The 19716-nt window shown below is 44.6% G+C and overlaps 1 protein-coding gene across 5 annotated transcripts in view; it reads right to left on the bottom strand.

Moving 5' to 3' along the window:
* Positions 1 to 19570, bottom strand: part of MIER1 (MIER1 transcriptional regulator) — a 34707-nt gene extending 15137 nt beyond the window's left edge. Inside the window, exons 1-5 of one of the 5 annotated variants that reach the window (XM_032696660.1) lie at positions 19383 to 19570; positions 19205 to 19298; positions 5931 to 5955; positions 4927 to 5072; positions 24 to 191 (exon numbers count right to left, since the gene is read on the bottom strand). In XM_032696660.1, coding sequence (XP_032552551.1) covers positions 24 to 191; positions 4927 to 5025 — 267 coding nt within the window. In that variant the 5' untranslated portion in view covers positions 5026 to 5072; positions 5931 to 5955; positions 19205 to 19298; positions 19383 to 19570. Of the gene's footprint in view, positions 1 to 23; positions 192 to 2347; positions 2570 to 4926; positions 5073 to 5930; positions 5956 to 18156; positions 18280 to 19204; positions 19299 to 19382 lie in introns of those variants that run through there. The other 4 variants (XM_032696661.1, XM_032696659.1, XM_032696663.1 and 1 more) reach the window with 4 other exon arrangements.
* Between the last annotated feature and the right edge of the window lie 146 nt (positions 19571 to 19716).

Below are 19716 nucleotides of genomic sequence, written 5' to 3'. Positions count from 1 at the left end.
TGCAAAAGAGGATAAACACTTACCTTGTTTTCCCCACTACAGCCACTGTTGTCATCGTTATCAACATCATCATCATCTTCTCCCTCCTCCTCATCCTCCTCCTCCTCTTCATCGTCCTCCTCCTCCTGCGGTGGGATGGTGCCGTCGTAGCCATAGCGGCTGAGCAGCTCCTGGATTGGCATATCACTCTCCTGAGGAACATCCAAACAAAGTTTGGGATTTTAACACAGATATTCCACATCCCACATCTGCTCCACAGCACAAAGGTGAGCACTTCATAACAGCAACACACCAAGATGGTCACTCCAAAAGGAACGGGCAGGCAAAATTTGAAGTTTCGGCTCCTATGAAAAATATGTGGTGGTTATTTTTACGCAGATAACTTTATTTCTCACATCTTTATAAATTTACAGCACATCCCACGTGCTAACAATCTCATAAGGCTCATTAAAAGGGCTTGGTTTTATCATCTCCCTTCAGTACCCAGAGCAAACACACTCCTTATTGGAATATATGCTGATATTCCCTCTGCTGCCCAAAAACAAGTGGAAAAAATGATGGTATTTATAGTACACATTTGTGGAAGAAATGGACAAGTTGTGTGTCAGCAGCAACTGCTTCACATGGGCAGCTGAGACAGTGAGAGGCAGAAACTTGTCCTAGTGCAAGGCAGGAATTTCTGCAGTGACATCAAGAACTCAGTACAACGAGGCCCAGAACTTGCAGTACCTGGCTGCAATGTGGAATTAAGTCTCTGTTGGGAAGTTGTGCTGCAGGGACAATTCTACAGTGTTCTACAACCCTGGTTTTGAATACAAAATTACACCCAAAATACGCACCTCTCTATCTCTCTGTACCTCTCCTGTTTCTGAGCAAAACAATGGATGGGGGTGAGGGATCACCTGATATCCAGGTAAAGATACTAATGTTTACAGACTTACTTATATTTTAAGCTGGTTCTTTACAAATCCATCCACAGCTGGAAGCAAATCTGCTAATATATGTACACATTTAAAAATATTGATATTTAGAAAGCTGGTCCCCTCTGAAGGGACATTTCAAATGATACAGCCAGTTCTCAAATGTAGTGGCTCCCAAACTGTTACCTAATGCATTCACTTTATTAATAAAAATTATTAATTGCTGGGTCTGCACTTTGCTTCTTTTATTACTTTTAATATTCAGTATCCAGCCTTCAGGGGCAGTATGTGATATCCCTAAAGAGATTTTTCAGAGCAGAAGCTTTCAGAGAGCATTTTAAAATTCTCTTTCTCACAAGATCAAATCCTCCATTTATTATTTGGAGGTGTTTGCTTGCTCTAAATAGTTTTTCTTACTATTTAATGTGAATCAGATATTTTTAGTATTGGCTGACCTTTCCTAAGGGCCTTCACTGATCAACAAATTTCTAGTTTCTGGAAACACCCTAAAAATCCCAATTATAAGAGGCAAGGGGAGTTAGTTCTGCTCTGTAAAAATAAGAGTAACACAGGGGTTCCCAGTACTCGTTGTCTGTGTATTTTATTTTATTCTACTTCAAAGAACTAAGCCATTCTGCCACTTACTGCTCTACTCTTTGGTTAAGCTTTACACACAGACCATGTGGACTTAAATGTCCTCCCCTTCCCTCTTGATTTCTTGGTCCCCATCGTATCATTTAATGGTAAGAACTCTTAGAAGTGGAGAATTAATATTTTACTGACATAGACAACATGAAAGGACTGTGGTTTTAATTAAAATCTGGCACAGCTTGCAGAAAAATCCTATTCCTAGTTATCCAAATGTCCTCCAGTACATTTTGGAAAGTAATATACTTTCTTTAAGCACCTCTATCCTATTTGTAAAGACAGCTGAGAATTAAAAAGAACTATGCAATAGGAATATTACTGACTGTGTGTTACCTAGGAAAGGGGTTTTGTATTTACAACATTTTTCTTAGGTAGAGCCTCCTAACTTCAAATAGTTCATTGCAATTCAAAAAGCTCCAAGGACCAGCAACTCTCCCAGAGAAAACACAAAATGTGATTTCTCTGTTGCTTTGGGATTGCAAAAATAGAAAAGGTTGAAAAGATCACAGCGATTATCCAAGACATCAAAAATCCTCATGTGGAAGAAGCGTCCAAGGCCAACCTGGACAGGGCATGGAGCAACCTGGTCTAGTGGAAAGTGTCCCTGCCCATGGCAGGGGGTGGAACTGGATGAGCTTTAAGGTCCCTCTCAACCCAAACCATTCCCTGATTCCATAAGGAATGGATTATAACTCGTGTCTGGAGCAGAAGTAGGTGAGGGGGACTTGGTCACATCTGGTACAGACACTCCTACACACAAAAACGGTATTATGGAATACCTGTCTGGGTATGATCAAGGATAATTTGCTGTATCACCTTGCAGGGCTTTCCTGCTCAAAAAACCTGACCTTTCAAGATGTATCACTGAGAACCACCAAATCCAATAGTTGGATCCCCTTCCTACTGCTCTGCTCTTAGGGAACTGTGTTTTTTCCCACACTAGAGCAGCAGAGGGTGACTCCTGGTCTGCAGACGCCGATATTCTACTGCCTTTAAACAAATGCAAAGAGAAGCAGGGGGTGCTGCTCAACCTCACAGAGTCATGGAATCTTGGAATGGTTTGGGATGGAAGGGACCTTAAAGCTCATCCAGTTCTACCCCCTGCCAAGGGCAGGGACACCTTCCACTATCCCAGGTTGCTCCAAGCCCCATCCAACCTGGCCTTGAACACTTCCAGAGATGGGGCAGCCACAGCTTCTCTGGGAATTCCATCCCAGCCCCTCACCACCCTCACAGCCAGGAATTCCTTCCCAATATCTCATCTAAACCCATTCCTCTTTCAGTTTAATACCATTCCCCTTTGTCCTGTCCCTCCAGGCCTTTGTCCAAAGTCTCTCTCCAGCTCTCTTGGAGCCCCTTTAGGCACTGGAAGGGGCTCTAAGGTCTCCCTGGAGCCTTCTCTTCTCCAGGTGAACACCCCCATCTTTCCCAGCCTGGCTCCTCAAGGACCAACACATTGGAGATGCACCAGAGCTTAAACTCATAAGTAGATAAGATCCCGACCCTTAAAGGAAGGGGGAATTTTTATGACAATCAGAAGCGAAACCATTAAACTTCAAAAATGCTTTTGCAAAACCCGACTGAACCCGACTGAAAATCAGGGGCATTCCCAGCCTGGGGAAATCTGAAATAATACATGTAAATTTTGGGGGAAAATGAGAGGATAGTACTTGTCCTGACAGTAGTTTTGAGATTTAGATGGCCTGTCACCCATGACTTAAAAAAGATAAAGTTATATATATATATATATATATACATAAACCTGCTATCCCACAACTAGAAGTAACCACTGGATATGAGGAGATAAACTGAAGAGTTGTAATGTGGCGATAAAATTACACAAAATATGACAGGAAAAAAGCCATATTTTCAACTTAAAATCCACATGACACACATGTGGAGCTCCATTTCTCATTTGATCTCGATGAAGCATATTTAGATTAACCAACTATTTATTTAGCTTTATGTTTACCATTTAGTATCAACCTGGAAATTACCAGAAAGAAATCATCATTTACACTGGAAATATAGATTAAATGCACTAATTAATTAAAAGACATATTGGCATAATTACTTATGCTAAATAGGATTTGTACATTGAATATGCATCTGTGAATCATTAATGAGCTGTTCTGGAGGCCTTTGCAGACAACGAGGCCACAGACAGTACTCAAATTACTCTGCATTTATAATAAACCTACTTGGTAATTTAAGGATATTATTCCTGCCTGAGAAATAATTGAAGACAATACATAAGTGACACCATAACCTGAAATTACCAGAAAGAAATTATCATTTACATTGGAACTACAGATTAAATGCACCAAATTAATTTAAAGTCATATGGGCATAATCACTTAGGTTAAATAGGATTTATACATAATTTTCTCTGCATTTTCCTTCAAAATTATGATATTCCTATATGCTCCATTGTATTATTATATAGATATTTGTATAAAAATGCAAAAGATAAGCAAAATTATGAGGTTTGTGTTTTTTATATATAAGTGCAAGTGCTTTATAAAATAATAACTTGCACTAATCAGGTGGAATATACAAGTCTAGTCAGAGGATATTCTAACTTATATTAACTCAAAATGCAAATCTCTAAAATGCAAAACCTATACGATAAAAATAAGGAAAAAGAAACTAAAGAAGAAAAGCTTTATACATTTATTAAGTATTTATGTATTTATGCACCAGTATTAAGTATTTATGTACCAGTATTAAGTATTTATGTATCAGTATATGTACATTATATTTATAATATATATCTAAAATGTATATACATTATACACAGTATATGTGTATTTTATATATACAGCATATGTATATTAAGTGTTTATTTTATATATAAAAAGTATTTATGTCCCAGTATGTGTACATTATATATATCTCTCTAAAATGTATATACAGTATACATAGTATATATAATATATATACCATATGTATATTAAGTATTTATATATAAAATATGTATATTATTTATGTTATATATAAAGTATTTCTGTACCAGTATGTGTATATTATATATATGAAATATATATAAAGTGCATAGATAATATACACAGCATATGTACACTATATAATATCTCTATATTAAGTATTTATATATAAAATATGTTTATTAATATATTATATATATTTTATATATATATATGAGGTATTTATGTAATGGTTTCTTTTCCACAATTTTTGAGACATCTAGTTCAGCCCCTTTTCCCCCTCCTCTCTATTATTTACCTATTAATAGTTTTGGGGTGATTATTTTTTAAAATTCCAAATATAAGGGCTAAAACCCTGCATATGTTTTGTGTGAGGCAGTGGTTCTGCTTTAGGACTACTTAAGGCCACCTACCCTGTTAAGATCCTCTATTTCAGATCTGATGTTTGTCTCTCCTTCCATCATTTCCTCCTCTTCTAATGTCCGTTCATCATCAAAGTCATGCACCAGCATATCAGCTGATGGGTCAAACTCATGGTCATCAGATGTTGCTGAACCTCCTGATGGGAAACATTTTAAACAATGTTTTTAGTTACATCATGGCCTCACAGAGTTTAATTTATTTTTATTATTTTGATGACATTTTAATGCGTAGATTATACTCAGAAATCCAAATCTTTTGCCTCGATCCTTTATCTTAGGGAAAGGCAGGCTTGTTATTCAGGGAAAGCTTTGGACAGGGAGAAGTCCTGGCAGAAAGAACCAGGAGGGTGTTTAACTAGCCAGATCGCCCAGTTCCCTAGCCCTGGACATCAGGCCCTAGTTAAATGTCTGGAAAACGTTCAGGTTTTGAACACTTTACTCTTAAATAATCATAAACCTGCCTGAATTGAGTTCTACTGGGAGCAGAAATACTCATAAAATACAAACTCCAGGCAGTCGTTCCCTTTATTCTTTGGAAGCTTCTCTGTTTACAACTACAAAGACGGATTAATGACTTCTCCAAAATTTACATTAAACAAGCTTCAGAGTTATGCAGATTTTATTTCTGAGTTATTTTTCCCCATGCCTTTATTTTTCACAGTTCTTTGTAGAGAGGTCTGGTTATATTTTGTGACAATGAAAAAGAAATGGATGGATGAATGGTTTGGCAGATGTCCTTCAGCAATACCTGAGTTTTAATTCCAACCCTGCTCATATTTTTCCACCTGCGTTCTTGGACAATTTAAATTTCATTTTCCAAAGCTTGTGCTCACACTAAGCATGTGACTACGAGGTTTAACTTAAAAGCAATTAATTATTCCTCTGAAAGAAATAAAAGCTCAAGAGATAACACCAGTCCAGCTCAAGTAGCTCCTGGAAAGCTTTTCCACTAGTAGGATGCCAATAAAACCTTGGAAATCATAAAAAATATTTACCTGGGCTTGAAGACGCAACAGAAGGCTAAAAAAGAAAAGAAAGGAAATTATTTTTGCTAATTTGTACAAAGTCAATTCAATAACTCAGCTGATATGAAGCAAGTCACTATAAAAAACATATTGATAAATAAAGCTCCAAGGTAAATAATAACTTAAAGATCCAGCTCTGTTCTAACTCCAGGAACTAAATCCCCTTTCCATAACCTAGGTATATCCCAGATTGGAAGGATATCCCAAATATACCCCAGGTATATCCCAGATTACATGGACAGGGAAGCACAGTGGAAGAGAAATCATTCTTCCCATTTGAAGCTGAACACAAATTCCCTGTTCTATTTTTTAAAGGTAATCCCAAATCACTCTGAGAATTCCTCAGGGGACAAAGGGAAAAGCAATCTTTAATCTTAAACCTCTGACCCAGCTGTGAGGAAAAAAACCAACCAACAAAAACAAACAAACAAACAAACAAACCAAACAGAAAAACAAACAAAAAAACCCCCCAAACCCAACCCAAAACAAACAACAAAAAATCAATAAAACCCCCACAAAACCCCTTCACCAAACCAAAATAACCCCCCCAAACAAACAAAGAACCCACCTCAAACCAAACAAACAGAAAAAAAAATATTTTACAAACCAGACTTTCTTGCTGAGTACATTTAAAACACAAATTAATATGGACACAGGCTACAAAACTAATTATTTTTTTGAGATATAGGAAGAAAACGAGACTTCCTCAATAATCCATGTAACACAGTCATCTTCTGGCCCAGCATATTTGATAACCTGACATTTATAATGTGAACAAACAACATTCTGCTTTCCCTCGGTTATACCTCTGCCAAACTTTAAGCTCCTGGGATGACATTTGCATGTCAGACATTCAAACCTCATTTGTTTTGATAATTCAAGCAAATGTTTCAACTCTTTTCAGGCACAGACCTAGTGAAATGGGTTTTTCCGAGTTAGGAAAACAGACTTTTTCCTTCAGAGCTGCAGAACCTCAAAATGTATTTCCCTGTGTCAAGCAGAAAGGGTGGAGAAGGTGCCTGGAGGGAGGAGAGAAAATACAAGAGAAGAAGCTGTGCTCTCCTAACACCGCAGAGCCTGAAGAAAATACAGAATATATCCCCTGACTTCAGGGGGAGCCACCACAGGTGGATTTTCCCACATTTATTAACATCCAAATATATTTTTAGTTTTTGGGGAGCATCCCTGCTGACTTGGAGAAATGGTATCTAAGGCAGGGTTAGCTTTAAAAGCCAAGGAAAATCATACCTGGACAATACTGAATTATAGGATCACATAATGGAAGGGGTTGGGTTGAGAGGCACCCTAAAGCTCATCCAGTCCCACCCCCTGCCATGGGAAGGGACACCTTCCACCATCCCAAGTTGCTCCAAGCCCTGTCCAGCCTTGCCTTGGACACTTCCTGGGATGGGGCAGCCACAGCCTCTCTGAGAATTCCATCCCAGCCCCTCACCACCCTCACAGGGAAGAATTCCTTCCTAATATCTCATCTAACCCTGCCCCTCTGGCAGTGGGAAGCCGTTCCCCTCCTTGCTCTGTCCCTCCAGACCCTTGTCCAAAGTCCCTCTCCAGCTCTCTTGGAACTCCTCTAGGCACTGGAAGGGGCTCTAAGGTCTCCCTGGACAAACTCACATGAAGTGGGTAAGAACTAAAAGCATTTTTGCAAAATATTGCACAATGCCAGAGGAAGTTTTGCAAATCACTACATCCAGAAAAGTCTTTATTTGCAAAGATTATGCTAACAAATTCCAGAGTCCAGTATTCCTGCACATACTGAGCTGAGTATCAAGATCAGCCAGCAAGGACTGATCTCTATTTGGTGTGTTTTGTTTGATAAACTTGCAAAACTGGGTGATTTAAAATATGTAATACACGATTATTAGTGCGAGTTAACAAACTTTCAGTGTATTTATTGCAGCAATCACAGGTGGAAAAGCAAATAAATTCAATATTGCCATGCCAGGAAGGAAACCATGAAGACCCTTCCCTTTTCTTCATGGAAAGGGTTGCAATCCATTGGGAGGGGACAGGAAAGAAAGAGAAGGGGAAAGAGAAGGAAAAGGGAAGGGGAAGGGAAAGGGGAAGTGGAAAGGGAAGGGAAAGGGGAAGGGAAGGAACAATAGCAAAAAAAACAGGAATAACAGGAGTTCAGGGAGCCATGACTCCAAAATCCAACCCCAAAAGCAGAGCCTTGCTTTCAGCCACAGTTCAGGACTTGCCAACAAGAGCTGAAGAAGGTCTTGGCCCACGAGCCTCATGTAGAGGGGATTCCAAAGAGGTGGGAGGCTGGGAGAGTCTGGGATGTTCAGCCTGGAGAAGAGATGGCTCAGGAAGATCAGATCCATGTGAATAAATCTCTGACAGAAGGGTGAACAGAAGACTGAGCCAGTCACTTCTCAATGGCATCCTGTGACAGGAGTCAGTGGGAACAAACTGGAATATGTTGAAACACTAGGAAAAGCTTTTTTCCCTGTAAAAGGGATGAAATGTGGGAACATGCTGCCCCCAGAAGTTGTGGTGTCTGCACTCAAGGTGTACAAAACCAGACTGGCACTGGGAACCTGCTCTTGCTGAGCCAGCCCTGAGCCATGCCCTGAGGCATGAATGATCCCAGATGTCCCTTCCAACTCCAACGCTTCTGGAACTAAAATGCTCCAATACGGACTGCAATGGAGCTAAGCACGATGAAGGATTTCCCTGCTGAGAGGGGACAAAAACCACAGTGGGGTATGAAAAGACCTCAGAAAAGTCAAGCACACTTGAAGGAACGATGTTCAGCTCCCAATATTCTGGAATGGCATGGATAAGGCCTGACAGCTCAAGAAGGAAACAACCTTCCCTACAGCCTGAAATGCTGCTAAGGGACTTAAAAAACTCCAAAACATAGAACCAGTACAATCCCAGCCTATAGGAGAAAATAGATACAAACACCAAACCAGGAAATCTGTAAAAATCCAGCCACCTGCAGAAACACCATTTCCATCCTTGAGAGGTTCTAGTCCGTTCTTTGCCACAGACTCCACAGGCAGCTTTTGAGAGAGCAGCCTCTGGCTCTCTATTCCTTTTTCCCAAGCTTTGCCAACCACATCTGCCTCATCTGTGGATTGTTCTCTCTGCATTTTATATGTTTCCAGTCTGTGTGATGCACTGCCAATCATTTCCTCCTTCTATTTCTAGGTACATACAGTGTCCCATTACAACCCATCTGCATTAATGAGCAGCTGCTGCCAAAGGTAGTCCTGACCTCTTCCCATCACTCCATGTCTCTGCCACTTGTGCCAGGCCCAGTCAACTGGAAGCTGCAGCACATGCTGGTTCAGCAGCCCCATCTCAGAGATGACTGACACCACTTTTCCATTCTATCCATGAGCCAAAGGACTTTATCCGGGGCCTCTGAGATCGCCAGATGTGCTGCAAACAGTCCCCAGCACGAGCTTGGAGCTGAACACCTGGAGAAGGGAATGTGGTGGGAGGCCTGGAAAACCCTTCAGTGACAGTCTGTCAGCATCACACAGGAGGGGAAAGAGCACCCTCTGATTAAGAGTTGTTGCAAGGCAATTCCTGCAAGGCTGGATGAATCAGTCCTATTTCGTGCCTCCAAGTGATGGTGACTCTGGCCAGGGTAGGACAGATGGTTTTGGGGGCATTTGATTATAAAAATTTCCTGGCAGTGGTTAAAGATCATATGGCTGCATTGGCATCAGCAGATCCTAATTCCTAAACTATGGTATGGCAATGGAACAGGAGTTCCTGTGAAAAGGACACCCCTGTACTTCAGTGGCTTTTCATTTTCTGCTGCAGCCATTCAGAGAGAAGCACAAAGCAGTGTTTTGCCTCAAGGGCACTCATGGGAACAAAGAGCTGCTACCTATCAATGGATAATGGTATCCAAGGCCCAAGAGAGAAAAACTGTAGGATACTGACAATATACAGGCTGACAGACTCCAATTTTCTATGCATTGTACCATCAGAAAAGGTAACAGTGAATCTCTGTTGTGGGTTCAAAAGAATGAAAAAACATTCATGAACTCCTAATCCACAGACAATGAGATAAAACTCAAGTGGCCAAGGAGTCCTGATACACCAAGGAGCACATTTGTTAAAGTTCCATCTGAGCAACAAGAAGGAAATACCAACTCTGAGGTATGAAGAAAAAAAATCTCATGGTAAAGAGAAGAAAAGACACTGAGCCATGAAACATCAGCACTAAAAGAATGTCACTGTTTTTATTCCATGTGTATTTTTTGGAGTCTCAGGAAAGCCAGGCTGAGTACATGTTTTCAGAAGCTTAGAGACACTTGCAGCAAGAAGCAGCCAAAAGATCATATCCAACACATCCTCCAGCACGTGGATATGGGAATACATGGGACTGAAGTTGGTCAGACACTTTTGACTGCCAAGTGGTGAATGCAGCAACACGTGTCAGACATGGAAACATCCACAGTGTTACTCTGACAACAACAACTGCCTGGACTTTGGGAAGTGTCTGGATCACCGTCAATTGTGATGGAAGATAAACTAAAACCAAACTGGCATTGTGACAGTTTATTTAATGCAAACAGCCTTCAGGAGACATCAGTTGTGCACAGTTTATTCCAGGCAATGCCCAGGGCTGGATGCTGGCAGGAGATGTCCAGGTTTTATTCCAACACTTCAGAGGTGCTTGGACCGGAATGGGATACTCCAAACTGTGGAAGGAATGCACTGAGTTTTCTCTCTTCACATTTTTCCTACAGCAAAACCACCTGAACAGGACTGACAGGACACTACAGACTTTCATTTCTGCCCACAAAACTACTGTTGTCTTTGCTACCATCTTTCACACTGTTTAATATAAACAAGTAATAATGAAACATCCCAAAATCAGCAGTATCTACACGACAAATATACATCCTGTTCAAATTGACTCAGTTACTTTTAACAGCTCTTTAACTGTTACATAAAACAGTTAAAATCTTGGATTAAATTCTCTCTATATTCACAGCAATATGTCTGACAAACCCATCAATTTGCTCAGGTCTTTCCATTTCCCTGAAATAGAAGCCTTTATATACATGGAATTTTACTTTCTTAGTTTGATTGGTAAATGACAAAACTCTTGTACTTCCAGAACACAAGGACTGAGTGCAATTTTGAACTCACAGATCCCAAACATGTATATCTAAGCCTTGAAATTGCCACCTCAGCAAAGGTCCCCTGGCTTGGCCATCTCTTTCTGAGACTTGATTCCTCTATAAAGATGACTTTTTCTCAACCTCTTTCCTTGGAAGTTTTCAAGACCAGACTGGAGATAGCCATCAGCAAGCCAGGGAGACCTCAGAGCAGATCCTGCTGTGAGCAGAAGGTTGGATCAGAGACCTCCTGAGCTCCTTTCCACCCCAAATCATCTCATAATGCTGTTTTGATGTTTTTGACAGAGCTGGGATTGTTCAGCCTGGAGAAGAGAAGGCTCCAGGGACAACTTAGAGCCCCTTCCACTGCCTAAAGGGGCTCCAAGACAGCTGAAGAGGGACTTGGGACAAAGACACAGAGTGACAGGACAAGGGGGAATAGCTTCCCACTGCCAGAGGGCAGGGTCAGATGGGATATTAGGAAGGAATTCTTGGCTGTGAGGGTGGGGAGGCCCTGGCACAGGTTGCCCAGAGAAGCTGTGGCTGTCCCATCCCTGGAAGTGTCCAAGGCCAGTTTGGATGGCACTTGGAGCAATCTGGGATAGTGGAAGGTGTCCCTGACCGTGGCAGGGGCTGGAACAAGCTCTGAGATTCCTTCCAATCCAAACCGTTCTGGGATTCTGTGAACTGAAAAAAACCCAACCAAACAAACCTAAAACCCAACAGTGTCGGTGTTTGTGGAGAAGCTGCCGGACCAGTTCCAGAGGGCCCAGCTGGCAAGAACCACAGGTCAGTTTTAATGCAACTGACTCAGTCCTGTACCAACCTACTTAAATCCCTTCACCAGGAAGAGTCAGAAAGCAGACTATGCAGAATATTTCAGAAGGAATATTGTTTCTGTGGATCTTTCAGACATGCCCTACACATCATGACTCTCTTAAGTAGCCTTTTTAACTTAGTTTTGGCAGTGAAGACACTATATCCCCTGGGGACATCAACATTGTAATGAAAAGCCCTAAAAAGGAAGGTGTTTCAGCTGCAACACTAACAAAAGTAGCAATAGCAATTTTAAAAAAACTCAAGAAAAAAAACATCAGTGCTTCAGGGGAAGGCAGAGGCTGAAGGGTGTCAGGTGATGAATCTTCCCGGGGTGTTTTCCCAGCCTGTTCTCTGCTCCACACCACTGTCAGGGGTTATCACACCGTGAAGCTGCACCCAAACCCATATGGATTTACAGGCTTTGATGAGTGACCATGTCACACTTTCCTCTCTGCCAAACCTGCCGTGAGAGCAACCTCCAGCAATAGGAAATAGTACCCTGAAAATCATGGAATGGTTTGTGACGGGAGGGACCTCAAAGATCACCCAGTCCCACCCCCTGCCACAGGCAGAGGCATCTTCCACTATCCCAGGTTGCTCCAAGCCCTGTCCAACCTGGCCTTGGACACTTCCAGGGATGGGGCAGCCACAGCTTCTCTGGGCAACCTGTGCCAGGGCCTCACCACCCTCACAGAGAACAATTCCTTCCCACTATCCCATCCAACTCTATCCTCTGACAGTGGGAAGCCATTCCTCCTTGTCCTGTCACTCTGTGTCCTTGTCCCAAGTCCCTCTCCAGCTCTCCTGGAGCCCCTTTAGGCGCCGGGAGGGGCTCTGAGGTCTCCAGTGGGGACAACAAGGCAGGACAGGTGACAATGACAGATGAGCGTTAGGGCAGCGGCCGATCCCCGCCCTGGGATCGGGGGATCAGGGCCATGCCAGCCTGAACACTCACTCCCCAAGCTGAGCACAAAGATCTGGAAGTCCTGCAGAGCAGTTGGAGCTGTAATTCTCGGGGTTCCAAGTCCCAGGAAGGAACAGCAAAGTTCAGGGTGGTGAAAGGAGCTTCTGTCCAACAGCTCATGAAGACACCGCTGAAATCACACACTGACTTCTGTAAAATAAAGTGGAACCCAATCTCCTGCTCTGAGCAGAGTCGATGGCTGGAACCAGGACCCACTCACCAGCTGTATCCCAACAACCAATGTGCAGGGATTTTCCTAAAGGACTGAGTCCTCAGGAGATGCTCCAGGCTGAAGGAAGCTGCTGGATGGAGGCAGCTGTATCAGAGGATGCCCTGGTTGACAGGACATGATGCTCCCTAGAGAACTTCCCATTCCAAGGAGTACTGGGGAACACAACCATAACAGCCCACCAGAACACACCATCTCTGTCTTGCATGAAGCACACACTTCAAATAAACATTTTCTAATTATTTAATGTCCATTTCCATGACAAAATACAGTACCAGCCTTGACTTCTTGTAATAATCTAAGATATCTTGCTAAGGAAAATTGAGAGTCTATGGAATGATTGTATCCTGCCATAGGATTTCAGATGAAACCACCTACAGTCACATGCCAAGCACCACAAGAAAACATTCTTATGGATAATTTGTGACATTAATGGATTAGAAGGGAAATATTAATACAACTTGGAGCTTCTGGCCAGGAAGAAGCACAGAAAGAAATGGAACTTTACAACAATTCCACTGTCTGCCTCAATCCTTGTGTTAGGAAGAACTTTAAGTCCTAAGCTGTAAACCCAGAAACATCAAGATTTTATCACATGTAAAACATGTTCACAAACCTCTTCTATTATGACAAAACCATCCCAGAGTCATCCCCTTTTTGCAGATTAGAAATGCAGAATGCCATTGTTTTCCCTGCCATTCCCTTGTGCTTTCCCTTCCCTCATATCAAAACTGAGGAAATACAAATGGTGGCTAAACCCAACCACTTTGGGATTTATTCCCTTACCAAGGAATCGAAAAAACTGAATTCCCAGATGTACATTACATTCACAAACATCTCTGTAAAGCATTCTACAAACGCTGCTCCAGAACGACACAAAAAAGACAATTAGTTACATGAAGATCAAACAAGAAAAAAATATAATTGTTCTCAAAGAACAGACTGATGTGAATCACCAACTTTAATCATGGTTTAGATCAGTCAGTAGGAAACCTGGATTTAATCTGTTTTCACCTTGTTTTGTATCCAGGTGTTACTCAAAAGCTCTGACCCCCCTGACTATTCAAACAACTCAATTTGCAACCACATTAGTGACTGTGTGAACTTAACTACTGCTTCCTACTACAGCTTTATGCAGATTGATTTAAAGCAATAGCCAAGCTTAGTAAAAACACAAATATTAAAAATGTAAAAAAGGTTACTAAGAATGGTTATTAGATCACGTATTTCTTCAACATCTGTCCTGAAGCTGTTTCAAAATATGAAAATAGAATGCAGTTGCATTCACAAAGTTTAAAATTCTTCAGTTGAAAAAAGCACAGCATTGAGATGAAAGGAAAATTTTTCCACACAATAGGAATTTAAAGATGATTTATTTAAAGCACTGTCACACGATGTTAATAAACTGATTTTTTGGTCAAAACGAACTAAACTTTCAGAAACTCAAACAACATTAAAGTGCCTTCAAAGAAATTAGGTTGAACAGTTTAATTGTCCACTGACACCACAAAAGGAGTGCTCCTGCTCCACGACAAGCAGCTCCTGCCTCTTCCCATACTTGCCCCACAGAAATTCCCTCTGAAGAAGAAAAGTTTAAATTGTTACTCCAGCGGGTCAGAAGACTGAATAACCTCAGTGATGGGTGAGAAACACAAGGAGCAGGTCGAGCTTTGGGAGAAACAAATGTTCCAGCAACATGAAGAGATTCATGGAATGGTTTAGGTTAGAAAAGCCCTCCCAGACCATCAAGTCCAAGCACTCCCCAGCACTGCCGAGGCCACCACTGACCCATGTCCCCAAAGGCCACATCCACACAGCTTTTAAATCCCCTCAGGGAAGGGGACTCCATCACTACCCTGGGCAATATCCAACCTGAACCTCCCCTGACACAGCTTGAGGCCATTTCCTCTCACCCTGTCCCTTCTTCCCTGGGAGCAGAGCCCGACCCTCACCTGGCTCCACCCTCCTGTCAGGGAGTTGCAGAGAGCAAGAAGGTCCCCTTGGAGCCTCATGAGGATCTGCTGTCCCACCCCACCCCAACTCCAGGTCCAGTTGCTGTAGGATCTTTCCATCAGCTGACACCTGCCCTGCAGGAAGCTTTTAGGTTCCCTTCTAAGCCAGTGAGAGGGATCAACCCACAGGAGAAGTTCAGGGGCACCCATTCAAAAGCAGCAGGAGGAGCAGGATCTCCCCCTTGGAGCGACCAGGAACTGTTAGACCACCCCAACCCATAATTAAACCGGTTAGAACCAAACTATGCAAATCAAAAATCAGGGATATTTTGTTCCCAATGCTCCCAACTCACCTTTGACCAAACACAACCACCCTCTTCCCCACACAGCAGCCCTGATACTTCTGTTCTTCAGTGAATTAGGAAAAAATCCCAAACCAAACCCAAACCTTGTCATTTTCCCTTTATTTTTCCCTGTTCAGTATCCTGTAGCATCCCTGTAAATGTGCATCCTATCATGGAACAACAGCAGGAATTTGGCACTTCTGGAAATTGCAGCAGGTATTGATTGAGCTGCCTCTTTTCAACACAAAAGTCCAAGCCCAGCTCTTCCAGTTTTGGGATCAGAAGATCTCATTCTCTCACTTACATTTTATTCAAACACTATAATGGCTGAATAAACAAAAACATTCTCTTTCAGCTGCTAATCAAGCTTTTCGGTCCCAATCTTTTCTTCTCAGGAGGCATTAAAATACTTGTATTTGGAGAAAATTTGTGCATCAGCATTTCCTCCACCACAAACACTCAGTAAGCAGCTTAATGCAGGATATTGTAACAGTCACAAAGCTTCAGCTGATCTTAAGTTAGAGGTGTTTTCTTTCTGGTTTATGCCTGGAACAAACTTCTAACATGTTGGAATACGAGGAATCACGTGAACATGTAAAAAGAACCCTAACACAGGTTATTAATCCCAAGCCTAAACCCAGTTTAATATATATTCTAAAGCCTTTTTTTTTTTTTCTGTCTGTCCTGTATTCAAATTGCTTCTGCAAAAGTGAAGCAGCATTTTTTGTCACTTTAGTTTCACTTTCTGGACTCGTTCTCTCACTAACCATGCTGGGTGCTGCTTTCTGAAGAGCCTTCCTGTCTAACCCATCAAGTTTCATAGTTACATTGGGTTTTGAGGTGTAGGTCTGGAGCTGATTCTCTAGAACACAACATTTTAGGATCATTCCTGCCTGAGGGATGAGCTCCTGTGCATTCCTTCAGAACAGTCACAAACAATTTTCCACTGGGGAAGGAAAGAAGGGGAAGAGGGCAAGAGGCACAACAGCAGTCTCAGACCTCACAGCCTTTCCACCCACATTTTCATCACCCTCAGTTCCTTTAGGTCGATACTAGAGCTATGAAGAAATGCCATGCTAAGGAGGATTCCCAACCTAGTCCCTATATATTCCCTAAATTCATAGAATACTAGAGTGGTTTGGGTTGGAAGGGACCTGAAAGACTATCCTGTTCCAACCCCCTGCCATGGGCAGGGACCCAAACCATATTCAGAACATTTCTCCTGGTTTAAATCAGTGAAAGTATTAATTTTTTCTCAATTCAGATACAACAGTTCCCTGCACAACTCGACTGGGAATGAACACCACGTGCTCGTGAACTCATCCACAGGTGGATCCAAGCTCTCTCAGGTAGATCCAAGCTCTCCCAGCCCTTTCTGCTCCTCCTACTCCTGCTCAAATAAAGACACCAAAACAGCACAAAGAATTCACCCTCAAAATGGCAAAGATGAAGAAAACCCTTTTCCTTTCTTAGCCAAATATCAAGACCAATAAAGGCCTCAGCCGTTGGAAAATCCATGAAGGGAAAACCCAAGCTCCACATTCCAGTGCGTTTTTGTTGCTCTGGGCAGCACAACCTTCCCCAGCCCTCAGTGTCGAGGACGTGACACGGAGTAGGAAGTTCCTCAGCATCAGCAAAAGGCTCAGCCCCCCAGGACACAGCACTGGGAGGATACTGGAGTTCAGATCACAGGATTTGGGGGTAAATTAAAAAAAATGACAAAACTTCCAGGCAGTTGGTGAAACTCAAGACAGAAATCCTGAATTCGGTGAGAGACAAATCCCAAATCCTGTGATGCCCAGAGCAAAGGCCCCACTGTCTCTCCAGCTCTAGAGATGGGAGGACTTTAATATTCACATTTTTTAGGATCAGAGCTGTGGTTCTCTCCCTCTCAAGATAAAAAAAACCAAACAGGCAGGTTCTTCTAACTCCTAAGATTAGCTCAGGACATGTTGTCTCAACAACAGGAAGAATGCTCCATCACAGTTCTCATTTGGGAGGAAAAGATAAAATAATTTAAGGGAAAATCCGTGTTTATTCAGGAATTGCAAGGGAAGAAGCCTCACGTACAAAATATCCTAATCCTGACAGTTCCAGCTCCCCCTGGAAGTGACACCTGTCCCACAGGTTTCATTTTCCCAACAGATACTTCTCAACTCAGCATTTCCAACGCCAAGAGATTGGCATCTGGGGCTAATTCGAAGAAAACTTAATGGAACACCCATCCATCTGTCCCAGCTCTCCTCCTGAGCAGGGGAAGGAGCTGCTCCCCCAGATCCCACCGCGATGGACAAACCCACCCCGCCAATGACTCCACACTTCAAAAAAGAGGTGTGTTTTTGGTTTTATTTTTGTTTTAATTACCCCATTATTACCCTTTCATTATTTTATGCTATCCCCATTAACAGAACACAACTGATTACCCCCAAATAGTTCCTTGGAAACCCTGTGTTTCCCAGGAGAAGGCTCTCCCTTCGCAGGACCACTGCCCTACCTCTGAACCAACCCCCCTTTGTCCTAACGACTAAAAAAAGATATTTAAAGCAAATAAATAGACGTGGTGCTACAAAAAGCGGGAGGCGCCGCCCTGGGTCCCGCCCGCTCCCCCCCTCAGGGACCTTCAGACCCCGGGACGGCCCGAACAGGCCGTCCCGGGGGCTGAAGGCCCCTGAGGGGGGGAGCGGGCGGGACCTCCGGTGTTCGCGGGCCTCCGCTCCCCGCAACAAACTTGCGGCCCCGCGCAACAAGTTCTCCGTGAGCCCCCCTGACGGTCTCACCTCGGCCATGGTCGCTGTGGGCGCGGGGAAGGGTCACATCGCCGGGAGGAGCCGTCGGTCCCGGGAGGGGGGAGCGGGGCGGGAGCGGCTCCGGGAGCGGCAGCGGCGGCGGCGGGAGGGGGCGGGGCCGCGCTGCGCACGACGTCACCGCGCACCGCGACTGTCAATCACGGCGCGGGCCACGCCCCCCCGCCAGGCGCTGAGGGCCACGCCCCCCGAGCCTGGTGGTTGAGGCTGCGGGTCCCGCTTGTCACTCGGGGTGTTGGTCACGCTCTCACCTGTCACTCAGGGGATTGGCCAAGCTACTGATGGTTACTCAGGGTGTAGGTCACGCCTGTCACTCAGGGCTCAGGCCACACCCCGTATATGTTAATCAGGGTTAAGGCCACGCCTGTCACTCAGGGTTTAGGCCACACCCCATATATGTTAATCAGTGTTCAGGCCACGCCCATCACATGTCACTCAGAGTACAAGACCACGCCCCTCGCCTGTCACTCAGGGCGCAAAGCCACGCCCCCATCAGCCTGTCACTCAAAGACCAAGACAGGCCTGCGAACTGGGGCCGAGCCCCTTTATTGTCACTCAAAGCACAGGCCACGCCCCATCATCTGTCACTCAGGGCATCAGTCATGCCCCCGCCTGTCACTCGGAGCGCAAGGCCACGCACCTGCTTGTTAGTCAGGGTGCGGGATCTGCCCGTCACTCAGGGCGCAGGCCACGCCCCCTCGCCTGTCACTCAATCGCAAGGCCACGGCTCCAGCTCCGAAGCGTATCCCGCTGCCGTCTCTCACGCCCCACCCCTTATCTGTCACTCAGTGTATAAGCCACGCCCCCTTAGATGTCACTCAATAGGCAGACCACGCCCCGCTAGCAGAACTCAATGCACAGGCCATGCCCCGCCTGTCACTCAAGGCACGGGCCGCGCCCCCCCAGCGCTGAGGGCCCGGCCCCGCCCCATTGCCTCCACGGTACCGGCACCACCGCCCCGCGCCGCTCCCGCTCCAGGGTCGGTGCCGCTCCCTTCCCCCGGCCCCGCTGCCGTACTCACGCGCGGAGCCGCAGAGGGGCGGAGCGGGTCTCATCGGCCGTGCAGCGAACGGAGTGTCCTCGGGGAACGGGGGGCTCCTGCCGTGCGTGAGGCTCTTGGGTGGCACAAGAAGAACAGCTCGAGGTTAAAAAAACACTCAAAAAACCAGGAAAACCATCCCCCAGAAAAGGCAACCCACCCCAAATGCAGCTGTCTCTGGTCCCGTTCCTCGCGTCTCCCCGCAGCCCGCGGTGCCTCACCTGCCCGGCTCAGCGCCGTGCCCGGGCGGGCGCGGGGCCGCGCTCGGCGGGCATGGCTGTCAAAGCGCGGACACCGCGCCCTGGGCTGTTACCGCCTCGGCCCGGGGAGCCCCCGCCGCGCCCGATCCGCGCGGGTCAGGCACAGGCGAGGAGCCGCATGCCCAGCGCTCGCAGCAGCACCCGCGGGGGTCTGCGCTGACTCAGGGCGAAACAGCCCCCCCGGCGCTGCGGCTCCCAGTGCGGCTCCCGCTGTGCCGGCGGGGGCGGGACCCG

The sequence above is a fragment of the Chiroxiphia lanceolata genome, chromosome 9 (genome assembly GCF_009829145.1).
Source record: "Chiroxiphia lanceolata isolate bChiLan1 chromosome 9, bChiLan1.pri, whole genome shotgun sequence".
Lineage (NCBI taxonomy): Eukaryota > Metazoa > Chordata > Aves > Passeriformes > Pipridae > Chiroxiphia > Chiroxiphia lanceolata.
The sequence above is the reverse complement of the archived record's forward strand: the minus strand, read 5'-3'. Positions and strand labels throughout refer to the sequence as shown.